General features: G+C 38.0%; 1 protein-coding gene across 1 annotated transcript in view; it reads right to left on the bottom strand.

Moving 5' to 3' along the window:
* LOC150080734 (AN1-type zinc finger protein 2A) overlaps nt 1-27,062 on the bottom strand; it is a 100,181-nt gene that overhangs the window by 46,510 nt on the left and 26,609 nt on the right. The window contains exon 3 of the mRNA XM_090381287.1: nt 11,813-11,993. Coding sequence (XP_090237413.1) covers nt 11,813-11,993 — 181 coding nt within the window. The remainder of the gene's footprint in view (nt 1-11,812; nt 11,994-27,062) is intronic.

The raw sequence follows: 27,062 nt of genomic DNA, 5'->3' as shown, positions 1-27,062 counted from the left end.
ATTTTGGGCATATCATTCACAAACAACATGCTGGTGGTAGACACTGTGGAGAGTCATCTCCTGCAAGTAAGAAAAGGTGCAAATTAGTACGACAAATGTGCACCAAAGCAAGGACAATTTCTTCTGCCTGTTTACTCAAAAATTCGAGCCTCACAATTTTGGTTCTTGTTTGGTTTGCAAGAGCTCATTACCTCCGAAAAGCTTAATATATAACAGACTGCCGCGCATTGTGCTGATGACTGAGCTAACCCGGATAGTGACGTGTCTACATATATGCACTTCCATGCCCTGCAATTTCAGCATAATCTTGATATTGGTCTACTTCATTGAAGTGCAAGCACCTAATGTCAGGTTTGTTTCAAGATGAGACATGCAATTCCCATCTACTTTGAAGTATGCATTTTTCATTTATTACAACTATTAAACATAATAGTTGTAAGTGATGCTCACTCAACTATTATGTTTAATTTATTTTCTCTCTTCTTCAAATAAAACTTGTTTACATTCATTTCAGAATTACACCAATAACAGCTTTAAATTTAACCAAGGAAGGAACTTTACCTATCTTCAGTCTCCAGCGTTTTAACCAAGGATCTTGCCTGTAATCACAACTTTATCCAATTTGAATTACAACCATTCACGATGATTGCATAAAAATGCAGTACAGGCGGGCCTCAATTAACGCGATTAATTCGTCCCACGAGCGCATCGCGCAAATCGAATATCATAACCAAGAGGAAAAATTATAATTGGTCCTTGACCTTCTGGAATGTCCATAAAGAATTTTAAAAATACCTTTTAAATAACTTTTTAACTGTATATAATGTAAAAGATAATGAAAATAATTATGGAATTAAATGGTTATTGCATAAAACAGTGGTTCTTAAACTATGCGCCGCGGAATATTTTAAATTTTCAAGTGAAACACGCCAATAATCAACATCTGTCGGACACCGCACTAACTACTAGCTCGAGGTAGTTCACAGTTTCAGCATTTCTTATTAAGTTGTTTGGACTTAACTACTAAATGAAACCGTTAGGTATTTCATTTGGTCTGGGTGCGCCTTGAAAAAATTACTGACATTAAAGGCGCCGTGAACCGAGAAACTTTGGGAACCTCTGACATAAAATACACAATGAAGAAATTACTGTTGCGGAAATATTTGGACAGTGTTGACTTTCTCTTTTCATCAATCAATATCCGATAGCCGACAACAATCTTCTCTGGGCCCTGGCGAAATAAATATCGCAGAGAACATCAAACCTTTTGTTTGAGGTTCTATGCGATACAAAAGACTTCATCTAATTCTTTTACCATTATCTCCTTCGCGGTAACGTTTTCATCTGGCTCATTTAAAATTTTGAACTTTTAAATGCAAGTCTGCATTGACTTTATTAGCAGGAGACAAACACCTTCTTCCGATGGTTGATGGAACACACCAAGGCATGCAGCAGGCAAACGTTTGTTTATTGACCATAAAACTCGCGGTAAGTTTAACGCACGATTCAAAATCTTTTTCAATTATCGCATGAAAAAAAAAAAAAAAAAAGATTGCGTTAACTGGAAATTTGCATCATGTAAAGCGAAATCATTTGTCAAATAGTGTTAACTGAATATCGCATTAATCGAACTCGCATTATGTGAGGCCTGGCTGTACTAAAGTCCAAATATTGGAATTTAGTAAAGCATTTTTAATCAAAATTAGGCATTTCAATTAAAATGCACCAGAGTCTACTTCGCTTATTATACATCTAGACTATTTGGCATCCGGAGCCTTTTATGATTATCTGGGATAATTTAATTTCATATCAAGATTAGACTAATTATCATTCAGATTTTACAATTTCTAAATTTAAGTTCTGCCTAATCAATTGCTTTTGTCAATGAGAAAGTCCTTCCTTGGTTAAATTTAAAGCTGTTATTGGCATAATTCTGAAATGAATGTAAACAAATTGTATTTGAAGAGAAAAAATAAACATAAGTTGTAAGTGATGCTCGCTCATCAAGAATGGTTACACATACTATACCAGTGCAGCCGTGTTTTGTCTCCTCACACTACAACTGTTGTATGTATTCCCCCTCCCTTGAATAAAATCTGTTTAGATTAATTCTGTAGAATGATATTTTTAGATTAAATTTAAGATGGAGAACAATTTTCCCACTGAGAAAAAGACAGGTTGGTTACAAAAAATTAAGTTTAGAAATCAAAAATTAAAATAATAACTTAATTGAATTTTAGCATCAAATTCAACAAACCAGCCTAAATATGACAAAAAAAAAAAACGTCTAGATGACAGTCTAACTCTAAATATAAGTCAGTGCCTTTTAACTGAAAGAGTGTATAATGTTAAAGTCGTTACTTGTATCCACCGTTTAGTAATAATTTCATAGTAATTTATCAGGTTAGGCAAACATGATTTCTCCATTATAAATTCATGCTGTGATCCCTTTCTGATTCAATTCTTTTCAATATTGACTTATTTCCTCTTTAATTCCGCCCTTGTAGACTGAAGAGATGGCCTTTCTGTACCCCACAGTAGTTACCCCTGAATCCAATGATAACCTCAATTAATCTTAATGGTTTGATGCACTCATTTGTTGCCTCATTCAGTATAACTGGATATATGCTGTCTGCTCCCAGAGCCTTATCTTCTTTCAGCCAGTAGCTAAAACAGACTAAGCTCAGTAGCTTCTCCTCCAATCATTCCTCAGCAATCACAATATCACTTATTTTAATTCACTCGAATGGGTTGAGCACGCTGAATTCTGATGGGATCCTTCCACTTGTTCAGATTACGAACCTAAGGGAGCATAAATTCAAATTAAGAAAAGACAGATGTAGAATAGATATGCGGAAATTTGGCTTTAGCCAGCGGGTGGTTAATTGGTGGAACAAACTTCCATCTGTCGTTGTGGAAGTTGACAGGTTAAATAAATTTAAGGAGGAACTGGACAGGCATTTGGAGGGAATGGTGCAATTTTTTTTTTTTTTTTTTTTTTTTTGCTGATGCTGCATAAGCTCATACACTTGCTTTCTTGCATCACACGCCACTACTACTCTCACTTGATCCTAAATCATACTTTTAAGAATGGTTGCAAATTAAGATCTGCAGCCACATTGGCTGGTTATTTATAGCTCCACTGTCTTCATCTTTAAAGGTGAAGAATTTTATTTACTCCTTCCTTCTTTGTATATGGGTAGAACTTATCCCCATTCTTAGCTCATTTTACCAAGAGCTTTCATCTATCTAACACACCCTTGCATGGACTGGTATTTGTTGTGTGAATCTCATGGAAATGTAGTGTCCAATACTTTTTTTTTTTTAAATTCCATAAAAAAAAAAAAAGTTTTCAGCTTCTCCTCTCACATTGGCATCCTCCTGCTGAGGTACTTCCCTAATGGTATGAATGCAGATTCCAGAATAATTCCCTTGAATTTCCTGTAAATCACTCATGTCAATTGCACATATGCATCATCCCACATATCTTAGTCCGCTCTAATCCTCTTCCCCCATCTCACCCACTTAAAGCTGAATCTCTTACCTTTTCATGTAACTATGGAGATCTCGTTAAATACTACCAATTCCAGGACCTATGGTCACCTCCAGTTAATTATAAATATTACCTGTATACCTGTACCGTAATATTTATAATGTTTAGGTCATTAGTAAGAACCAAATCAAATATTTATGTCCCTTGAAATAAATAACAGTCATCCATGTGGTTCAAAAATTATTCCTGCTGAAGAAGTGATTAGTCTAAGTTTGCAGATGACAAAAAGGTTGGCAAGCAGGATGGTTAATGGCTGTTATTTCTACTCGCTGTTTTTTGGTTTTTAGGAGCATTAGCAACTAAGGCCATATTACTCCGTGAATATGCAGTGGTCATTCCCTGACCTTTCCGCATCCTCCGTATTTGGTGGTGACGGGCTCGAACCCCGGTCTAATCAAGATGCGTGTGCTACGACACTGCTGCTCCTTCCCACCTGGCTACGGAGGTGCCGGTTAATGGCAGTAACAACTGTATGCTAATGCAGAAGATCTAAAAAAAAATTAGGCAGATGGGCTGAGAAAGACAACTGAAGTTTAACATTGCACTTATCAAAGTACTTCATATGAATAGTATCAGAACCCCATCATTAACCATCCCAGAGTAACATAACAGCTGTGAGGTACTACACCAGAGTAGTGCAAAATGAAAAAGACGTGGGGATAATTGTGCAGTCAGATATAAAAAGTTTTCTGAGTAGGTCAGACAGGTGGCCAGGACAGCTCATGAGATTTTGTCAACAATATACAGGAATTTTGCTAGAATGGATAAAGAGGTGATTATGCCATTGTATAATGGTAATAGTCAGGCCACATCTTGAGTACTGCAAACAGGTCTGGAGACCACATTTTAGGAAGGATGTAGAGCTTCTGGAACGGATGCAGAGAAGGGCAATGAGATTGGTAAGGGGAACAAACGGATGGTCTTAACAAGAAATAGCTTCAGTTCTGAAAATTGGAGCATGCGGAGACTAGGCACCTGTGACATGATCTGATTGAGACGTTTAAGGCTTTGAATGGAATGAGGAAGCTTAATGCTGATGGGATTTTTCCCCTTACTCAGCCTACACACATTAGCAAAGGCACATGATGCAAGAAAGCAAGCTTATATAGTATCAGCCAACAAAACAAAAAAAAAAAAAAAAACAACACACATCACCCTTATTTAACCCATCCGCTCACTCCAAATGTTGGTAAAGTTCTGCCTTGAATCTATATAAGCCATAAACTTCTACAATGACAGATGGAAGTTTTTTCCAGCAATCAACCACCTGCTGGCTAAAGGCAAACTTCCGCATGTCTATCCTACAACCATCTTCCCTCAATTTGAATTTATGCCCTCTCAGGAAATTATTCTGAGCAAGAGGAAGAATCGCATCAACAGTGAGAAAGCTCAAACCACTCAAGGTTTTATACACCTCAATCAGATCACCTCGCAGGTGCCTAGTCTCCAGACACTGTAATTTGCAAAACTTAAGCCTTTCTTCGTAAGAGCAACCCTTTGTTCCATTCACTAATCTTGTTGCCCTTCTCTGTACTTGTTCCAACAGCTCTACATCCTTAAAATGAGGCCTCCAGACCTGTAAACAGTATTCAAGGTGTGGCCTGACCATTGCCTTATACAAGGGGATAATCACCTCCTTATCCCTGCTAAAAAAATTGCTGTATATCATTGACAAGACACCATGAGCTGCTCTTGCAGACCGTCTGCACTGGTCAGAAAACTCCCTCTAGTTGCCTCCTGAACATTCTGCTGTAGAAAACAATCATCCCAGAAATCCACAAAAGCCTTGCTAGTGTGAGTGACCAACCCACAAATTCCCATCAATATCTGGGAAATTAAAATCCCATATTATACGACACTAATTTACTGGCCCACCCTATTTCTCTGTACAATAGCTCATTATACTCAGATTCATTAGGCCTATAATACACACCTACTCTCATTTTTCCTTTCCCAGTGCTTATGTCACACCAAACAGATTCCATTGCATTGTCCACCAACATCAATTGAACACACCTCCTTAGATTTTGTGTTTCTTAACTAACAGCATAACCCCATGAGGTAGTTAGGTAGCTCTAACGTATAATTTATAGAGTAATACGCTTCACTGTTTCTATTAGATAGTGTAGTATTGACATTTAATTAATTTAATTTATTGATTTTATTAATTTGAAGTATCATGCCCCAAACTAGAGCAGCAAAGCAAAGGGCACAAAGTGGCAGGAGTCCTGTGACTTGGGGGAGAACTGAGGGAGGCGATCTCCAATGCATCACAGCCTAAAAAAAAAAAAAAGTGTGTAACGTGAAATGTTTGCCAAACTCTCTGGAACGGAACATGACATTGCCATGGGGGATGTCTTTGTGTGTGTGCGCGCAATGTAAGGAAATCAGGGGACAACTCAGTGTTGTTATGGGCCTATATGAGAGTTTGAAGGACAGGGTGGATGGCCTCGAAAGATCTAAATTGAGGGGCCCATCAGGCTCTCAGCTGCCCACATCAACGCCAGAGCTTGCACTTTGTCATCACGCAACACAGTGGCAACCCCCAAGGCAGAATGCGCTGGTCCCACAGGAACTAGTAGTTGTTGGCAAGTATTGTCAGGGAAATGGGAAACATGCTTTGTAAAAAGGATAGGTGGAACACGACCATGGTATGTCTGCCAGAGGCAAAGGTTGATGACGTTGTAGAGTGGATATCATCTTTTAAGGGCACAAAAGGTGATATAGTTGTACACGTTGGCACTAATGATATTAGAAGTAGGAGACCGGCAGAATTACTTAACAAGTACAGGTCACTGTTGAACAAACACCGAGAATTAGGGTTGAATTTGAAAGTGTCTGCAATTCTGCCCAGACACGATAGAAGGGAGTATATGATGAGAGCCTTGTCGATCAATTCAGCCCTGGAAAGAATGTGCAAGGCTCAAGGGGTAGAATTTTTTTCAGCCTGGACCATACTTGTTAACAGGAGAAACTGCTTCTATAGGGATGGGATACACTTAAATAGAAAGGGTGCAAGATTATTTGCTGATGCTATCGAGGCAGTGTTAGGTGGGTCAGAAAACTGATAGCTTGGGGGGATACAAGGCCTAATAGTTTAACAGTAGCCGTAGGCAGAGGTGAAGGTGATTCTTGCACAACTTTATTAGAATAAGTAGCGACCTGGAGCGTGGGGTGTTGGGGGTTTCAGGGATGGATGGCAGTCATCCTGAAATAGGTGGGTATATGGGGATGTGTTAGAGTAACTAAGAATAGGAGTAGGAGCATGTATACCAATGCTAGAAGTATAGTAAATAAATTTGATGTGTTGGTCAAGACATCAAAGGCGGATACTGTTGGGATAGCAGAGATGGTGTCACACAGATATAAGGAATGCTGAACTGGAATTTGGGGAGTACAATGAGTACAGAAAGGATAGACAGGATAGAAAGGGAGGAGGGTGTTATGCTGTTAATTAAGAAAAACAAAATCAAAAGAAGTGCATCCAGTTGATATAGATGAACAGTGCACTGTTGAGTCAGTTTGGTGTGACATAAGCACTGCGAAAGCAAAAATAAGAGTAGAGGTGTGTTATAGGCCTAATGACTCTAATGAACAATTGTACAGAGAAATAGTGGGCTAGTAAATCAGAACGTTTTATAATGAGCGATTTTAACTTCCCAGATATTGACTGGAACTTGTGGGTTGGTCACTCACACACTAGTCGGACTTTTGTGGATTTACTGGATGATTGTTTTCTGCAGCAGCATGTTCGAGACAACCAGAGAAAGTAATACTCTTGATCTGGTTATCAGCAGTGATCATTCGTGTATTAAGAATTTGCAGATAAAGGAACCACTAGGTGGCAGTGATCACAGTGTACTGATGTGGTATTTACTTAAAGATTTAATTATCATCAGGGGAAAAGGAAAGGGTTTTTGCTTCCGTAAAGGTGAGTACAGAGGTCTCCGACAGTTTTTAAATTCTGTACAGTGGGATAAACTGAGATGTTACCAACAGTAAATTCTAAGTGGGAAGCATTCAAGGAATTAATCGTGGAAGCTACTAAAAGTTTCATACCTATTAAGAAATATTGTTCAAGGTTTAGGCCTAAATGGTTATCTAATGAACTAATGAGACTCGTAACAGAGAAGAAAAATGCATGGGATGCATATAAATTATCAAGCACCTCAGAAACCTATGGCAAATATAAGCTAGTCTGTAATCAGGTGACAAAGAAGGTTAGCCAGGCGAAGGCAGATTACGAGAAATCCTTGGCAAAAGATGCTAAGAAAAACAGCAAGGATTTCTTTACTTATATAAACTCTAAAAAGAAGGGGTTGAATATGATTGATCCACTTGACATCTATGGTTAGACTGTTGATGATACTGCTCAGACAGCAAACAAACTGAATGAGTATTTTGCATCTACATTCACACATGAGGAATTATTAAGGTTTGAAAATGGCAGAAGGTATCAAATTGTAGCAGGATATATAACTGATAGCAAAGTGGAGGAGAAATTGTTGAAGTTAAACATATGAGAAGCACCTGGGGTGGATGGGATCTATCCAGTTATATTAAAGTAGGCGGCAAAGCAACTAAGCAAACCCTTAGCCATAATTATGAGAGCTTCCTTGGACTCAGGAGAGGTTCCCACGGACTGGAGATGCGCAAATGTATCCCCAATTCTCAAAGAGAAATCGAAGGTGACACGAGTAATTACAGACCAGTTAGTTTAACTTCTGTTCCGGGTAAAATAATGGAGTCACTGGTTAAAGATGCATTGCAGGATCATCTAGACAAGACTGCAGCAATAATTCAGACACAGCATGGGTTTGTTAAGGAAAAGTCTTGTCTGACAAATTTGATAGGATATTATGATGTGGTTACAAAGGAACTGGATGCAAAAAATAATTTTGATGTCATATTTGGATTTCAGGAAAGCTTTTGACACTGTTGCGCATGGAAGACTATTGTACAAATTGGAGCAGAATGGTATTAAGGGTAAGTTGCTACAATGGATAAAAGGATGGTTAAGTGGGAGAAGACAGAGGGTGGTAATCAATGGGTGCTGCTCTTCTTGGACTAATGTTATTAGTGGATTCTCACAGGGTTCAGTGTTAGGTCCACTGTTGTTTTGTATATTTATCAATGATATTGATGAAGGTATATCAGGCTTAAATGTTGAAGTTTACAGATGATACAAAGGTTGGCAGGGTTGTTAATGACAGTAATGGCAGCGTGCTACTGTAACAGGATCTAGATAATTTGGGCAGATGGGCTAAGAAGTGGCAACTGAAGTTTAACCTTGACAAATGCAAAGTACTGCATATGGGTAGAAGTAACCCCACAGAAATGTACCAACTGTGTGGTACTACACTTAAGGTGGTAGAAAATGAAAAAGACCTGGGAGTAATTGTGCAGTCAGATATGAATTTTCTGAGCAATGCAGACAGGCTGCCAGGGCAGGTCATGGGGTTTTGTCAATGTCACATAGGAATTTTGCTAGCAGGGAAAAGGAGGTGATTATCCCTCTGTATAAGGAAATGGTCAGGCCACACCTTGAGTACTGCGTACAGGTCTGTCTGGAGGACTCATTTTAGGAAGGATGTAGATTTACTTGAGCATGCACAGAGAAGGGCAACAAGATTGGTGAGGGGAATGAAGGATCCTCTTACGAAGAGAGGCTTAAGTTCTGCAAATTGCAGTGGCTGGAGACTAGGCACCTGCGGGGTGATCTGATTGAGGTATATAAGGCCTTGAATGGGTTGAGCACGCCGAATTCTGATGGGATCCTTCCACTTGTTCAGATTACGAACCTAAGGTGGGGCATAAATTCAAATTAAGAAAAGACAGATGTAGAATAGATGTGCGGAAATTTGCCTTTAGCCACCGGGTGGTTAATTGCTGGAACAAACTTCCATCTGTCGTTGTAGTTCAGAGGTTGAATAAATTTAAGGAGGAACTGGACAGGCATTTGGAGGGAATGGTGTGATTTTTTTTTAGGCTGATGCTGCATAAACTCATACACTTGCTTTCTTGCATCACATGGCACTACTACTACCCCTCCTGTCCATCCTTTCTGTACACATTGTACTCCCCAAATTCCAGTTCTACACTTCTTATGTCTGTGTGACACCATGTCTCTTATATCCCAACAATATCTGCCTTTGATGTCTCAACTAGCACTTCAAGCTCATCTAATTTATTAACTATACTCCTAGCATTGGTGTACATGCACCTGTTTCTGCTCTTAGTTACCCTAACACAGCCTATCCATTTACTTGTTCCACTATGACTCCCAGCAAATCCTGGAAATTCCCATTGTGTTGTTTTCCAGGCTGCTGCCCAATTGCTTTTCAATAGATGTAGTGCAAGAATCATTTTATTTCTGCCAGCGGCTACTGTTAATCTATTAGTCTGTGTATCACCCTCAAGCTAGCAGTTTTCCAACCCACTTAACTATGCCTCGATAGCATCAGCAAATATTCTTGCACCCTTTCTATTTAAGTGTATCCCATCCCTGTAGAAGCAGTCTCTCCTGTTAACAAGCACAGACCAGGCTGGGAAAATTCTACCCCTTGAGCCTTGCACAATCTCTCCAGGGCCGAATTGATCAGCAAGGCTCTCATCATACTCCCTCCTATTGTGTCTGGGCAGAATTGCAGACACTTTCATTTTCAACATAACTCATGGCTTTTTTTCAGAATTGTCTTGTACTTGTTAAGTAATTCTGCCGGTCTCCTACTCTTGATATCGTTAGTGCTAACATGTACAGCAACATCACCCTTTGTGCCCTTAAAGGATGATATCTGCTCTACAACATCATACCTTTGCCACTGGCAGACATACCCTGGTCCTGTTCCATCTATCCCTTTTTCTTCCGTTTCCCTTACAGAGTCACCTACAACAACTAGTTCCTTTGTACCAGTGCATTCTGCCTTGGTGTTTACATGAAAGGATAAATTCAAATTGAGGAAGGAGAGTCGCAGAATAGATGTGTGAAAGTTTTCCTTTAGTCCACAGGTGGTTGATTGTTGCTGTATAAGCTTGCTTTCTTGTATCATTTGCCAATACTAATATTGAATGGAAACTTGAAGTCTCCCATAACAATATATTAACACTTACCTGCCCATTCAAGTTGCCTATAAAGATATTTAATGTAATCCCTCAGAGTTTTATCATAGAAAACACTTCCTCTCTCATTTTTTGATTTCAAAAAATATTTTTTTCAAACCACAAAATTTGATGCATACGATGCATTGCACTAACTTTACATCTAGTAAAGTCTGTGGTTCAAGGCTTTTTCCCAACATTTTATTTTAGTCTAACTATTGTATACTGTTTGCCACGTCTCATATTGTTGAATTAACTTCATAACTGGGTTGTCAGTCGTTATACCACTGGGTACCTACCCACCCACTGATGAAGGGCCAAATAGCCCTGAAACGGCCATATCAGTGGTGGCATCCACTGAGAATAAGTAAGAATAGCCTTCTCTAATGGGGAAGCATTACTTATTTGAAGTTGTACAATGACAAGCAACTTGTTGTGAAGGTAGTCGCAATACAAGATGTAATGAAAACAATATCATTTCATCAACTTCAGTGATTTACTACATACAGAACTGATGCATTGCACTAATTTGAATGTATAGAAAATTTTGTGGTTTGAGGCTTTAATCTTAAATTATTTTATTATTAAAATATATATTTAAAATAGTGTTGTTATTTATGGTCAAACATATTTCATTACTTAAGGACCAATGTATATTAGACAAAAAAAAAAAAAAAAAAACTTATTTGCATTCGTGTAAAGTTTTCCACAGAGCCAATACTCAAACAGACCACATAAGTCAATTTATAAACTTGCAAAGAGGTCTACCCTAACAAAATTTCTTCATTTTCCTTATGATAATTGTTGAAGGCCCTGAAATTTCTCCATCAAGAATATTAACACAACCATTTCAGATGCCTTTACCACTCTGCAATAAAACTTGTCCTATAGGATGGGAAATCCTCTGTACATGTTGAATTCTTATTGTTAAGAGTTGTTTCAGGATCACTCCTATTGGAGGAACAAGCAGACAATTAATTTGCATTCCACTGTATCCATATCATAATTCCCTCTAATGCAGTCTGTAGAAACAATTGTAGTTTTCAAAATTTGTACAGCTGCTACAGAGTATTATTGTATATGTGGTGTTAAAAAAAGATCTTTATTAACAATTTTTTTATAAATCAAAGAATAAAGAGTTCAATATTCAATAAGATATACCTTCTTTTTAGCACTAGCAGGATCTTTACAGTCTCTATCTATATGTTCTCCTACTTTAATATCTGGAGGTTCCCCACGCTTCACAGGTATGGGTGTATTGCACAGGGGACATACTGGAACTTGAATGTCTCTTTGATATGATTGTTCACAATTATGCTTGGCATAATGGATATGGTCTTTGCTATAATTTGGGAGAGATGACAAAGGAAATACTTTAAATATTTTGAAAATGCAAGCTAAAAGAAAGCAAATATAATCTAAAAAAAAAGCAATAGTTCCAAATGTGCACGCACACCACACACAACCATATCTTGAATATCAATGGAAACTGCTCTTCCTTCCGTGGAGTCTCCCAGGGTGGAGAACTTTTTTAATACGGAGGTTTATCAGGCTTAATATCTAAGTTTGCAGATGATACAAAGGTTGGAAGGGTGATTTTTAACAGTAATCAAGGTATGCTACTGCAACAAAATCTTTAAAAAATTAGACAGATAAGAAATAGCATTTGAAGTTTAAAAATGACAAATGCTAAGTATTGCATATGTGTAGCAGTAATCCCAGAGTAATTTTTTTTTTTTTTTTTATAAAAACCCCAAACACAAGAAGTATTAGAACCTATAGTACTTAGTACCGAGCTTGGGTTGGAGGTTGACAAGACAAAAGAAGATATTTGTTGACATTAGACTTCACCTTCTGTATACTGTAATTTTCAGGAAATACATATGAAGGAAGGTTGTTCCAGAAAATGGCAGATGAATGAATAAACGAGGAAGATGAAAAGCTGGTTAAATGAGTTTGAAGTTGGACAGTAAATGGATGTTGGTTGGTGGTGGCACATATTCAGACTGTTTTGAAAGAGAGAGCAGGAATTACAGAAGCCAATTCAGAAGAACAGTGCCTATGAAAGTATCTGTAGAAAAGGCATGCAGCAAAAACAGTATGTCTATGAGATAGCAAGTTGAGACGCAGATATGAGTCATCAATTAACCTAACTGCCCTCTTCTGAATGGAATCTAGAAGCCTGAGAGAGAGAGAGATTTTGGGGGAACCACCCCAGATGTGGGAACAATATTCCATGGTAGGGTGGATTTGCCATTTGTAGAGTGAACAGCTGTTTGGAATAAAAGTAACACAGAGGACTAAAAAGAGAAAACCAAGTTTTTCAGATGCAGAGAAAGCAATATTTGTAATGTACTTGTGCCAAGAGAGATTAGAAGTCAGGGTAATCCCCAAAATATATATATCATTTTGCCTAGAAATCGGAGTGTCACTAAAGATAAGCATAGGAGCAGAAGAATCTTTTTTTGCGAGATATAAGACAAGACTGAGTTTTAGAAGGGTTGAAATTAACTAAGTTGTCTTTGCCCCACTGGAGAATTACCTGGAGATCAGCATTTAAGGAATTGGTAGCAGATATTCAAGAAGTTGAAGCTGATTGAGCAGGGCAAGGTTTCTCAAAATGGAAAGTGGAATGCAAGTGCTATCATCAGCAAAACTGTGGATAGGATTTCCAGTCAATGGAAGAAGGTCATTAATATGCAAGAGGAAAAGAGTAGGGGAAGGAAATTAACCTAGGGGGTCCCCACTGTTAGTGGAGAAGTTAGAATACAGAGCGCCATCTACTATCACCCACAGTTAGCAATCAGAGAGAAAACTGGATAACCAATTAAAAAAAAAAAAAAAAAAAAAGTTTGTTTGTTTGTTATTTGGATTTTAGGAGCATTAGCAACTAAGGCCATATTGCTCTGGGATATGCGGTGGTCATTCCCTGACCTTTCCGCATCCTCCATATTTGGTGGTGATGGGCTCGAACCCCAGTCTAATCAAGAAGCATGTGCTACGCACTGCTGCTCCTTCCCACCTGGCTATGGAGGTGCCACTCAAAAAAAAACAGTTGGCAAACCATAAGATGGAAGCTTGTTTAGAAGACCGTTATGCCAAACACTATATAAAACCTTTGAGATGTCAAGAGAAACTGCCTGTGTTTCACCAAACTTTTCCACTGAATTTGTAAAGATAAATGTGTAACGTAAGTCAGAATATCACCAGTGAATCGACAATGACGGAATCCATACTAGTGATCATTGATCAGATGGAAGGTTTCTAGGTAGGTTAAGAGTTGACGGTTAATTGATTTCTCCATTACTCTAGAAAGAGTAGAAGTAATTGCAACGGGATGATAATTGGATTGGAGGGATTTATCACCCTTTTTAGGAACTGGCTGGATATGAGCAAATTTACAAGCAGAAGGAAAAACACCTTTGGAAAAGAAAGTGAAAAAAAGGCAGCAAAGAACAGGAGTAAGTTCAGGAGTGCAGGTTTTGAGAACAAGTGGATAAATATCACCAGGAACTGGATCTTTCTTAGCATCAAGATTCGTCAAAATCCTTCTGACATCCTTTTAACGGAAGACCACAGGAGACATTAAATGGAGCGTGTTGGGAATAGTGGGAGGTGTTTTAGCAAGATCATTAATACATGAGTTGGAAGAAAAATGGGATGCTAGCTAGCAGGTCAGCTTTATCCTTGGCTGAAATGACAACAGAACCATCTGGTTTTGACAGAGTTGGGAGAAGAGATGGGCAAAAGTTGTGGCTGATAGCTTTGGCAAGAGGCCAGAATTGCTCGGCTGCCATTAGGGCAAGACAAGTTTTCTAATCTTAGTTTGGACTGATTAATAACTGCTTTACAATTGTTGCGAGCTTTGGTGTAGGCAGAAAATGAAACTGAAGAATTGGAAACAAACTGATTACGATATGCAACTTTCTTCTCTTGAACAGCCTTGGCACATTTATTGGAAAACCAAGGTTTAGATAAAGGACGAGATTTTAAAGTGGAGTGTGGGATAAAGGATTCCGTTCCTACAAGAATAATTTCCCAGACACAATCTGAGCAAACGTTGACATCGGAAGTTTTGAAACAGTAATCTGACCACCCCAGATGTGGGAACAATATTCCATGGTAGGTTAGATTTGCTCAGAGTGAAGAGCTGTTTGGAATAAAAGTAACGCAGAGGACGAAAAAGAGATGTTATTTGGTTTTTAGGAGCATTAGCAACTAAGGCCATATTGCTCCGGTGCAGTGGTCATTCCCTGACCTTACCGCATGCTCCGTATTTGGTGGTGATGGGCTCGAACCCCTGTCTAATCAAGAAGCGTGTGCTATGCACTGCTGCTCCTTCCCACCTGGCTACGGAGGCGCCTACGAAAAAGAGAAAACCAAGTTTTTGAGATGCAGAGAAAGCAATATTTGTAATGTATGTGTGCCAAGAAAGTTAGAAGTGCATCCTATTTTGCATTCTTGTAATGCCAAACAACAAGAGGTTGGGAATAGCCATGAGATAAGGGCTCCATTGGAGAAGAGACCATCAAGTTGGGATCTGAGGTGCCTAAAGGACCACTCACTTCAACCATGCTGGTTGGTTGGATTGGATATTTTACTGGTGCATCAGCTTCTATGGCTATAATGTGCCAAACTTATGATTTATGGCTTATTCGATAATGTCTTTTGTTATGATTTTTATATCAAATTATGGTAGTTAATCCGTTTCAGAAACTGGAAGACTTCGGATATATTAGATTTATCTGGCAATATTGTTCGTAATGAAAATATGTCTGTTCCTTTTAAGGATATAAAGGTAATCTGACGTTCTCGTGAAGTTCTTCAACCGTGTACTTAGAAGGGTGATTTGTGAGAAAAAGATCTAGCGTGTTCGCTGTATTTTTAAGACTGTCTAGTATTTTTGCAGATAAATGAACAATCTGTGCAAGGTCATTAGTAATTACAAAAGCCTCAGCATCTCGACCAGCTGGGTTGGTGTGACTAGAAAACAGAAGCCAGCTGGAGTTGTGAACATTAAAATCACCAAGGAAAATTACCTCACTGTTGGGAAAGTTAGACTGGAGAAAGTCAAAGAGCTCCAAGTGATTAGTGGAGTTGAGAGAACGGTAGAGACAACAGATGAATTTCACAGAATGAGGTAGAGAGATTTTAAGCCAGAGAAGATCTAAAAGAGGAGATTCCAAGTTACCAAGTCTCTGATAAGGAATATCAAAAATGGACATATGCACAAGTACCACCTTTGAGGCAAAAGGAATCGTACAGCAAATAATTTGGGAAACTGAGATGAGCAGTAATTGACTCAACCGATAACAGACTGTCAGAAAAAGTACATGGGTTTGGCAGACTGCAAGTGGAAATGGACATCATTGAGATTAGAATTGAGACCACGTATATTTATGAAATTAACCAGGAAGTGTTTGGGAGGTTTAGATATTTTCACAGATAAGCTTACTTTATTAGTTTGACAATTCATGGTGTATTCAATAGTAATAAAAAGTATTTTATTTTATGAAAAGAGAGCACAGGAAGCAGAGGGCAAAGGCCCCTAGCATACTTGAATAATAAATTTATGCCTAATAAACTGTGTGTTAATTCACTTAATTTGTTGTTCTTATTCCACAAAGATTCTACTAAAGTAACAATATCAGGAAATAATTTTTTAGTACTGTACTTCATCTTTTTAATTTTCAAGTTTTCCGGATAGCAAAGAATGTGTACTGGCACCTATTCTTTTACAAAAAATAGCACTGGGTATCATAATATAATTACTGATGTTGAACAAAAAAAAAAAAAAAAAAAAAAAAAAAAAGTTTGAATTTGAATACTGACCCATTAGCTGAAAATCCAGGTTGAAAATGACAAAAACTGACCCACTAAAGAAACACTGCCAATCACTGGTGATGACTAAGGGCCATCAACCAAGACCAATATAAAACAGGTGTACAGTAACACATTACTACTACTACTACTACCACTGAGTTTACTGTTGGCACAATGCAATACAATCTAGATAAATCTGATCTTTGGGCATAATACATACTAGTATAGGTCATATATACTGACCAGTCAGGTGCCTCTTTACCTTGCCCTTTGCAAAATGGTTTGGTCTGATTTACAAAACTTCAAAGTATCATCTACTGCTGAACAGACAGTAGATTGTAATTTTCACGAAATATGTATGAAGTTCCAGAAAAGGAAGTTGAATGAATAAATGAGAAAAAAAAAGTTGGTTCTGTGAATTTGAAATTGGACAGTAAAAGTTTGCAGATTGGTTGTGGCACATGTTTGGACTGGTTTGAAAGAGAGAACAGAAATTATACAAGCTAATTCAGAAGGACCCATGGAAGTATCTATAGCAAACGCATGCAAGCAGAAAAAGAAAGTCTGTGAGATAGTGTAATTTCTAATGTGGCTCCGGGGATTCCAACAAACTTCGCGTTCAACTCTGGGATGAATACATCTCTGTAAAGGCCAGATTTATGTAGGTTTGTGCGTGTTAGTGTGGTTTTAGCGAAGATTATGTTGTTTGTGTTGTTCATCCTGAGCCTGTGTTCTGACACAAAAGCTTGTAATTTACTGTCCAACACTAAGGAGGTAAGCCAGGCAGTAGGGAGTGTAAGAGCTGCAGTGGGGCAAACACCCAAGGCAGCCAAGGAGGGGCAAAAAAAAAAGGGTGGGGCAATAGGAAGAAGGGGAGGGAAAAAGTGGTAGAAAGGTGGAGGGGGCAGTAGTGAAAGTTTTGAGATGGAGTGGAGAGACTTTGTTAGACATGAGTCATTAATTAACCTAACTGTTTTGAATGTAAACTAGAATCCTGAGAGAGGTTTTGGGAACACCACTATGATACAGTGAAAGTTGCAACCAGTAGCTTTGCCAAGAGACCAGAATGCTATATCTGGGAACAATATTCCATGGTAGGGTAGATTTGTGATTTGTACAGAGCAAACAGCTGTTTGGAAGAAAAGTAATGCTGAGAGTGAAAGGAAAAACCCAGGTTTTTTTTAGATACAGTGGTAGCAATACTTGTAATGTACTTATGCACAAGGGATATTAGAAGTCAGGGTAATCCCAACAAAGTTTTATGATCTTGCTTAGAAATTAGAGTTTCGTCAAAGGTAAGCATAGGAACCCTTTTTGCTAAATATAAGACAGGACTAGTTTTAGAAGGGTTGATATCAACTAAGTTATCTTTTCCTTACCGGAGAATTACCTGGAAATCAGCATTTAAGGAATTGTTAGTGGATACTCAAGAAGTAGAAGCTGTCGTGCAGGGCAAGGTTTCTCAAACTGGAAGGTGGAATGCACTGTGCTGTCGGCAAATGAGGATTTCTGGTCAATGGAAGAAAGTCATTAGTATAAAAAGAGAAAAAGCGAGGAGGAAAAACCAAACCTTGGAGAACACCAGCATTGGTGTTCTCCAAGATGGCTCTGTTTTCTGTAGCCACTACAGAAGACAGAGCCATCACCTGTAGTGACTAGCAGTCAAGAGAGAAAACTAGATTAGCATAGGCACATGAAGCAAGCTTATATAGCATCAGCCAAAAAAAAAAAGACACACCCGTCTTATTTCACCCCATCCACTCGCTCCAAATGTTTGTCTAGTTCTACCTTGAATCTATTTAAGCTATCAACTTCTACAGCGACAGATGGAAGTTTGTTCCAGCAATAAACTGCCCATGGCCAAAAGCAAACCTCCACACATCCATCCTACAACGATCTTTCCTCAATTTGAATTTATGCCCTTTCAAGCGATTATTCTGAGCAAGAGGAAGAATCCCATCAGCATTGAGAAAGCTCAAACCACTCAAGTTTTATACACCTCAATCAGATCACTTCGCAGGTGCCTAGTCTCCAGACACTGTAATTTGCAAAACTTTAGCCTTTCTTCATAAGAGCAACCCTTTGTTCCATTCACTAATCTTGTTGCCCTTCTCTGTACTCGTTCCAACAGGTCTACATCCTTAAAATGAGGCCTCCAGACCTATATACAATACTCAAGGTGTGGTCTGACCATTGCCTTATACAAGGGAATAATCATCTCCTTATCCCTGCTAGAAAAATTCCTGTATATCATTGACAAGACACCATGAGCTACTCTTGCAGACAGTCTGCACTACTCAGAAAACTTCATATCTGCCTGCACAATTACCACCAGGTCCTTTTCATTCTCTACCACTGTCAGTATAGTACCACAGAGTTGATACGTTACTCTAGGATTACTGCTTCCCATATGTAGTACTTTACATTTGTCAATGTTAAACTTCAGTTGCCACCTATCAGCCCATCTGCTCAACTTTTCTAGATCCTGTTGCAGCAGTGTACTGTCATTAACAACCCTGCCAACCTTCGTATCGCCTGCAAACTTGGACATTAAGCCTGATATACCATTATCAATATCATTAATGAATACAGAAAACAACAATAAACCCTGGGGGACTCCACTAATAACATTAGTCCATGAAGGGCAGTGTCCATTGATTATCACTGTCTTCTCCCACTCAACCATCCCTTTATCTAAAGCAGCAATTTGCATCCTATGCCACACAGCTCCAATTTGTGCAGCAGTTTTCCATGTGCAACAGTATCTAAAGCCTTTCTAAGATTCAAATACAGGAACTCCCCGAAATATGTAATACTCGACTTACGAAAATTCAACTGTATGCAAGTGTCTGCTGGCTGGCATAAACTTAAAAAAAAAAAAAATCGTGGAAACATATTTTGCATCACAAAAGGAAAAAAAACTGAGGTATCGTGAAAATATTGTAATGAGAACCCATTAACACTTTTTTTTTTTTTTTGTAATTCGTTCCAAGTCCTTGCAAGTTGAAAATTTCACTATATTACTAAGCTATTTATCCCTCTAAAAGGTCATATTTATAATGGAAATTCACTACACTTTCATCATTATCATTATGAGAATCAATTTTGAACACCTTTGTGATATTTTTCTAAAGCACATTTCTGGAGGTCATGACCACAAAACAACAAAAACAATTTACATTTTCCACTTTATTGGGTTTTTCTGTTAGTGCATCTAATTATAAACGGGTAGTAAACTATCTTATTGCATTTGTGGTAATATCGATAACTGCAATTGTGTGGATTCTTATGTTATTATGGAGAAATGTGTTCCCCTTTACTGAAATCTTCATTCATAAACAATTTTTCAGAATCTTCTCTTCATTCCTATTTACGATGAAGGGAAAGCGACCAACAAAAAAGTGCAAGTGATGGTAGTGCCAGGAAACTAAACAAAATCGATTTAGAAATAAAGATGATTAATTAAGAAGCAGGACAGAATTTGTCATCAGAAGTTTGCAAAGGAATTAGGTGTCGTGCTTCAACAGTGAATACTATTTTAAAGGACAGTCAAAGGATCAATGCACTTAAGATCAACAGAGATCAAAAAACAGCGTTCAGGTGCCATATCAAAGATGGAACAGCTGTTAACAATATGAATGGAAAATCAGATTTAGAAGCGAGTGCACCCCAAGTCTAATGATCATTTAAGCAAAAGCAACAAGTATTTATAAAGATATTGAAGGTAAGTAAGGCGAATCCCAACCCAAGTTTGTGGCAAGCAACAGGTGGTTTAATAGGTTCAAGCATTGCATTAGTTTCCATCATGTTAAAGTATGAAGTGAGGTTGCCAGTGCCAATTCCAGCTGCAGAGAAATTGTGATGTGTTTGAAAAAAAATTATTGATGACAGCGGCTATTCAATGCAGCAAATTTTTAACATTGACGTGACTACACTGTATTGGAAAAAAATGCGGGATCGAACATACATTGCCAAAGAGGAAAATACAATGCCAGGTTTCCAGGCGTGACCCTAGCGTCAAAAGCTAGGGTCACTCTTATTGTACCATTCTGGAAATCCTCATGCATTTAAGGGCATCAATAAAGCCAACCTACCTGTGGTTTGTTATCGAACCAGAGAGCATGGATAACAATATCTCTCTGAAGATTGGTTTAAATGCTGCTTCATTCCAGAGGATGAAAAATATTGTAAAGACAACGAAGTTCCTTTCAGGATTTTTCTTCTATTAGATAATGCTCCTGGACATCCTACGCATCTAGATGATATCAATTCGAATGTGAGAGTCATATTTCTACCGCCAAACACTACTTCACTCATCCAACCTATGGATAAGGGTGTTATTTCGAATTTAAAAACATACTACTTACGCACAACATTTGCTCAGGCATTGTCTGCAGTGGATGGCAAGAAAAATTTTACATTAAGAGACTTTTGGACATCTTACAATATTTACCACGGCATCTTAAACATTAATAAGGCCTGGGTGGAAATTACTAAAAGTTGTTTAAATGGCACACTGAAGAAAATATGCCCACGTCACATAAAAGGCTTTGAAGAATTTGAAAAAGACCAATCATATGAAGAGGTTACAAATAAGATTGTAAAGGTGGCAGAGCTACTTCAGTTGGAGGTTGATGCCAAAGACATGGAGGAGTTAATAGAGGAAGAAGAGAAGGAATTATCTAACAAAGAACTTATTGCCTTGCAGGCAGCAATAGTGAAAGAAGAAAATGTTGACAAAGCTCAAGATGAAACAAATAAGGAGCTGAGATGCTTCATCACCAGAGAGATGACAATGGCATTTTGTGAAATTGCATCAGCAATGGCAAGGTTTGAGAAGATGGATCCTGACCGAATAATTCTTAAAAATTAACAGAGGGGTGAATGATATGCTTGCTTGCTACAAAGAAATCTAAGATGAAAAGAAAAAACCACCGTCCAGTCAGCCATTAATATGTTCTTTTGTAAGGTTGAGCAACCGACCTCTTCTAAATCTCCACAGCCCTCCACCTCCGCAGTTGTGTACTTATCAGCCGAAGACGTCGATTCTGGCAACAATGTTCGAGAGGTAAAACTTACTGGCGTAATGCCTGTGTCCTCTTTTTTGTAATTTTATAATTTTTTTAAATTGCACAGGAGATAAATTGAATAAATAATTCTATTTACCTGTTCATCGAACATTTCTTTTTTGATTCAATCAATTTGGTGAGCTCAGTTGCGAGTGCTACACAAGCATGTGGGAAATTCTGACTTACATAAGACCCAACTTACATAGCATTCCATGGAATGCAACCCTTACATAAGTCGGGTTTGTTTCTGTATATGATATTATAAAAATTCTTCAAATCCAGTTCCTTTGTGACTACATCATAGTATCCAATCAAATTGGTCATACAAGACTTCTCCTTAACAAGCCTATGCTGTGTCCGGGCTATAACTGAAGTCTTGTCTAGATGATCCTGCAGTGCTTCCTTAACCAGTGCCAACATTAATTTTCCTGGAACAGAAGTTAAACTCACAGGTCTATAATTACTTGTGTTAGCCTTTGATTCTCCTTTGTGAATTGGGGTCACATTTGCACATCTCCAGTCTATGGGTACCTCCCCCGAGTCCAAGGAAGCTCTCATAATTATGGCTAAGGGTTTGCTTACTTCCTTTGCTGTCTCCTTTAATATAACTGGATAGATCCCATCCACCCCAGGTGCCTTTCTTGTGTTTATCTTCAACAATTTCTCCTCCACTTTACTCTCAGCTATTACAAGATTATCTAGCTTACTGCCAGAGTTGAATGCACCTCTGGCATTCCCCTCGCCGAATAACTCCTCATGTGTGAATGTCGATGCAAAATATTAATTTAGTTTGTTAGCTACCTGAGCAGGCTCATCAACAGTTGAACCATTGATATCAAGTGGACCAATCTGATTCATCCCCATCCCCTTCCTTCTAGAGTTTACATAAGTAAAGAACTCTTTGCGGTTTTTCTTTGCATCCCTTGCCAAAGATTTCTTGTAATCTGCCTTCGCCTGCCTAACCTCCTTTGTAACTTGGTCACAGATCAACTTGTATCTATCATAGGCTTCTGTGTCACATGTTAATTTATATGTAACCCATGCATTTTTCTTCTCTGCCATATGTCTCATTAGTTCATCTGACATCCATTTAGGCCTAAATCTTGAACAATATTTCTTAGTTGGTATGTAAAGCGTTGTAGCTTCCAAGACTTTGAATGCTTCCCATTTTGAATTTGCTGTTGGTAATATCATCAGTTGGTCCCACTGTATAGAATTTAAATACAGTATCAGACCATTGTGGTCACCCTTACGAAAGTAATAACCCTTCCCTTTACCCCTAATGGTAGTTACCTCTGAGTAAATCCCACTTCAGCACACTGTGATCACTGCCACCTAGTGGTTCCTTTATCTGCAGATTCTTAATGCATGAAGAATCACTACTGGTAATCAAATCAAGAGTATTACTCCCTCTAGTTGCCTCTCGAACATGCTGATGTAGAAACAATCATCCAATAACTCCACAAAAGCCTTGCTAGTGTGCGAGTGACCAACTTACAAATTCCAATCAATATCCGGGAAATTAAAATCCCCCATTATAAGACGCTCTGATTTACTGGCCCACCATTTTCCTGTACAGTTTCTTATTATACCCATCAGAGTCATTAGGCCTATAGCACACTCCTACTCTCAATTTGTATCTCCCAATGCTTATGTCACACCAAACTGACTCGACACTGCACTGTCCAGTGATGTCGACTGGCTTCACTTCCTTGGATTTTATGCGTTTCTTAACTAATAGCATAACCCCTCCTCCCTTCCTATCCTGTCTATCCTTTCTGTAGACACTGTACTCCCCAAATTCTAGTTCTGCATTCCTTATATCTGTGTGACACCACATCTCTGATATTCCAACAACATCAGCCTTTGATGCTTTGAGCAATACCTCAAATTCATTTACCAGACTCCTAGCATTAGTGTACACTCAAGTATACATGCACCTGTTTCTATTCTTAGCTACCCTAACACAACCCATGTGTTTACTTGTACCACAATGACTCCCAGCAATCTCTTAAATATCCTGCATCTTGTTTTTCAGGCTTCTGCTCATTCCAATAGAAGCATTGCAAGAATCATTTTCACCTCTGCCAGTGGCTACTGTTAATCTATTAGTCCTTGTATCCCCCAATCTAGCAGTTTTCCGACCCACCTAACACTGCCTCGATAGCATCAGCAAATATTCTTGCAATTTAAGTGTATCCCATCCCTGTAGAAGCAGTTTCTCCTGTTAAGAAGTACAGACCAGACTGAAAAAAATTCTACCCCTTGAGCCTCGCACAATCTTTCCAGGGCCGAATTGATCGACAAGGCTCTCATCATATGCTCCCTCCTATCATGTCTGGGCAGAATTGCAGACACTTTCAAATTCAACCCTAAGTCACGGCTTTTTTCAACATTTGATTACTGTCAATCACTCTGCCAACCTCTGTAGTATCTACAAACTTAGACATTCGGCCTGATACACTATTAATAAACGCAGGTCACAACAGTGGGTGCAGCACTGAACCATGGAGACTCCACTAATAACATTAGTCCATGAAGAGCAGTGACCATTAATAACCACTCTGTCTTCTTACACTCAACCATCTCTTTATTGATAGCAAAAACTTGCCCTTAATGCCACACTCCAATTTGTATAGCAGCTTTTTATGTGCAAAAGTATCAAAAGCTTTCCTAAGTATATGATATCAATTATTATTTGCATCCAGTTCCTTGGTTATTGTATCATAGCATCCATCCATCAGATTGGTCAGACAAGTTTGCAGCTTAAAAAATCCATGCTGTGAATGCAGTATAATTGCTTTCCTGTCTAGATGATCCTGCATTACTACTTTTTAATCAGTGACCCCATTATTTTCCCTGGAACAGAAGTTAAGCTAACAGGTATGTAATTACTCATGTCACGTTTTGATTCTCCTTTGCGAATTGAGGGATACATGTGCACATCTCCAGTCCATAGGGACCCCCCCCCCAAATCTAAGGATGCTCTTGTAATTATGACTAAGGGTTTGCTTACCTCCTTTAACATAACTGGATAGATTCCACCCACCCCAGGCACCTTTTTTTTTTCTTTCTTTTTTTTTTTTTTTGTTTGGCTTCAACAATTTCTGTTCTACTTCCTCTCATTTATCACAATCTTTTAGCTCCCTGTTAGAGCTTAAGCTTCTGCCATCCCCTTACCCAGAGAATTTCTCATGTGCGTGAATGCAGATGCAAAATACCTATTCAGCTTGCCAGCAACCTGAGCAGGATAATCACAATTCATTTATCAATATTAGGGTGCGATTCAACTGTTTTCCCTTCTATTGTTAATAGGTAAACAAATCGTTGCTGCTTTTCCTTGCATGCTTTGCCAGAGACCTCTCATAATCTGCCATAGCTTGCCCAACCTCCTTTTGTAACTTGATTGTGGACTAATTTATATTTACCATAAGCTTCTGCATTACCTGATAATTTATATGTATACCATGCATTTTTCTTCTCTGCCTTAAGTCTAATTAGTTCATTTGACATTCATTCAGGTCTAATGCCTTGAACAGTATTTCTTAGCTGGTAAGAAAAAATAAGTAACTTACTACAATTACTTCCCTGATTGCTTCCCATTTAGAATTTGTTGTTGGTGACATCATCAGTTGGCCACTGCACAGAATTTAAAAACTTAGACTACTGTAGTCACCCTTATGAAAGCAAAAACCGTTCCCTTTACCCTTGACAGTAGTTATGCCTTGAAGTAAATCCTACATAAGTATACTGTGATCACTGTCAATCAGTGGTTGTTTACCTGCAGATTCTTAATGCATGCAGAATTGCCACTGATAATTAAGAGTACTGCTTCCTCTTGTTGTTTCTCTAACATGCTACTACAGAAAACAGTCAGTCAAGAAATCCACAAAATTCTTGCTAGTGTGCGAGTGACCAACTCACAAATTCCACTCAACATCTGGAAAGTTAAAAAATTCCCCATAATAATATATTATTTACTCTCCAACTATTTCTCTGTGGAGTTGTTTGTTATACTTATCACAGTCATTAGGCCTATAACACCCCTCCTACTCTTAATTTCATTTGTGCTTATGTCACACCAAACTGATTCAACATTGGCCAGCTGTGTGCCCTGCCTTGGCTTTAATATGATTCTTAACTAAGAGCATCACTCTTCTTCCCTCCTATCCTGTCTGTCCACATTGTGCTCCCCCATATTCAAATGCTGCATCCCTTAAGTCTGAGTGACATTGGGTCTCCAATATCCTCACATGTCTGTATTTGATAATTTAATCTGTACTTCAAATTCATAAAATTTATTTACTACGCTTCTAGCATTAGTGTATAGCAGGGCTTTAAATCATTGACACCTTGCTTTCCAGGCTGATGCCCTAGTTAATTTATTGATCTGTATATTCCTCTTAAGCTAGTAGTTTTCTGACCAAACACTGCCTCAATAGCTTCGGCAATTATTAGAAGATTCTTTTTGTACCTTTCTAATAAGGTTTTTTAGTATTGTATGTGCTGCTTATTTTATCTGTTTATATTGTTTGGCATTTCAAAAATGCTGAGTGGACCCAAGAGAGAGTAGATAATATCATTTGTTACTTTACTGTGTCAGGCCAAGTACAATTCATCTGTAGTGGAACATTGCTTTTCATCATAATGGCATGTTTTCACTACCCAGAAGCTTCTCAATTTTCACCATTCTGTGCGTATCATCAGAGAAAATAAGAGAAATTCCAGTTTATTTTATGATTATGAAGAGTAAATCAATAACTAGTGCATTTTCAGGTCTAGGAAGGCATCAGAAAAGTATTGTACATTACCAAAAAATGATCAAAAATGTTATTCTGACCAACAGGTACAACTTGGCATCTAGTACTGAAACCTAACCCTAACACCACCCCAAGGAATTCAGAAGGTATAAATTTGTAACTGACATACAGGTTATAATATACAAAGGCCGTTCATAAGAAAAATAATTCGATAAAAATTGGGCAGAAGAAGCAATTTGTTGCAATTATCTTTCTGTTTCAAGCCATAAAGAATTTATGTTGTGAAAAAAAAATAAGAAATGATTTTTTCATATTCATCATATAATAGGCAAAATGATCAAATCTATTTTTTAAGCCAACATTTACAAAAAAAAAAAAAAAAAAAAAAAAAAATTTGCTTTGAAATTTATGAATTTCAGAACTTTTAAAAATTTTTTTTATTTGTAAATATTAGCTTAATTTGTTTTGTTTGAGAAATGCTGAAGTGTTATGCAATTAAATTCTTCCATAAACTTATTTAGCAGAGGTGAAATGTTTCTATTGTATTACCAACATTTTTAAGAAAATTTAAATAATTAATAAACTTTATTTCATTAAAACTAATGAGCACTTTCAGTGGCAAAAACCACAGCACTTACAAAATTTTAAATATTATTAAAAAATAAAGTACTTAAATCAATAAGTGTTGAAAGCTACAGGTAAAATGTCAAAACACATTAGTACAGTAAAAGCACAATTAAAAAAAGTTTATTCCAAATA

Source organism: Mastigoproctus giganteus, chromosome 9 (assembly GCF_048544385.1).
Source record: "Mastigoproctus giganteus isolate SK-2022 chromosome 9, ASM4854438v1, whole genome shotgun sequence".
Lineage (NCBI taxonomy): Eukaryota > Metazoa > Arthropoda > Arachnida > Uropygi > Thelyphonidae > Mastigoproctus > Mastigoproctus giganteus.
This window is presented reverse-complemented; position numbering and strand designations above follow the sequence as displayed.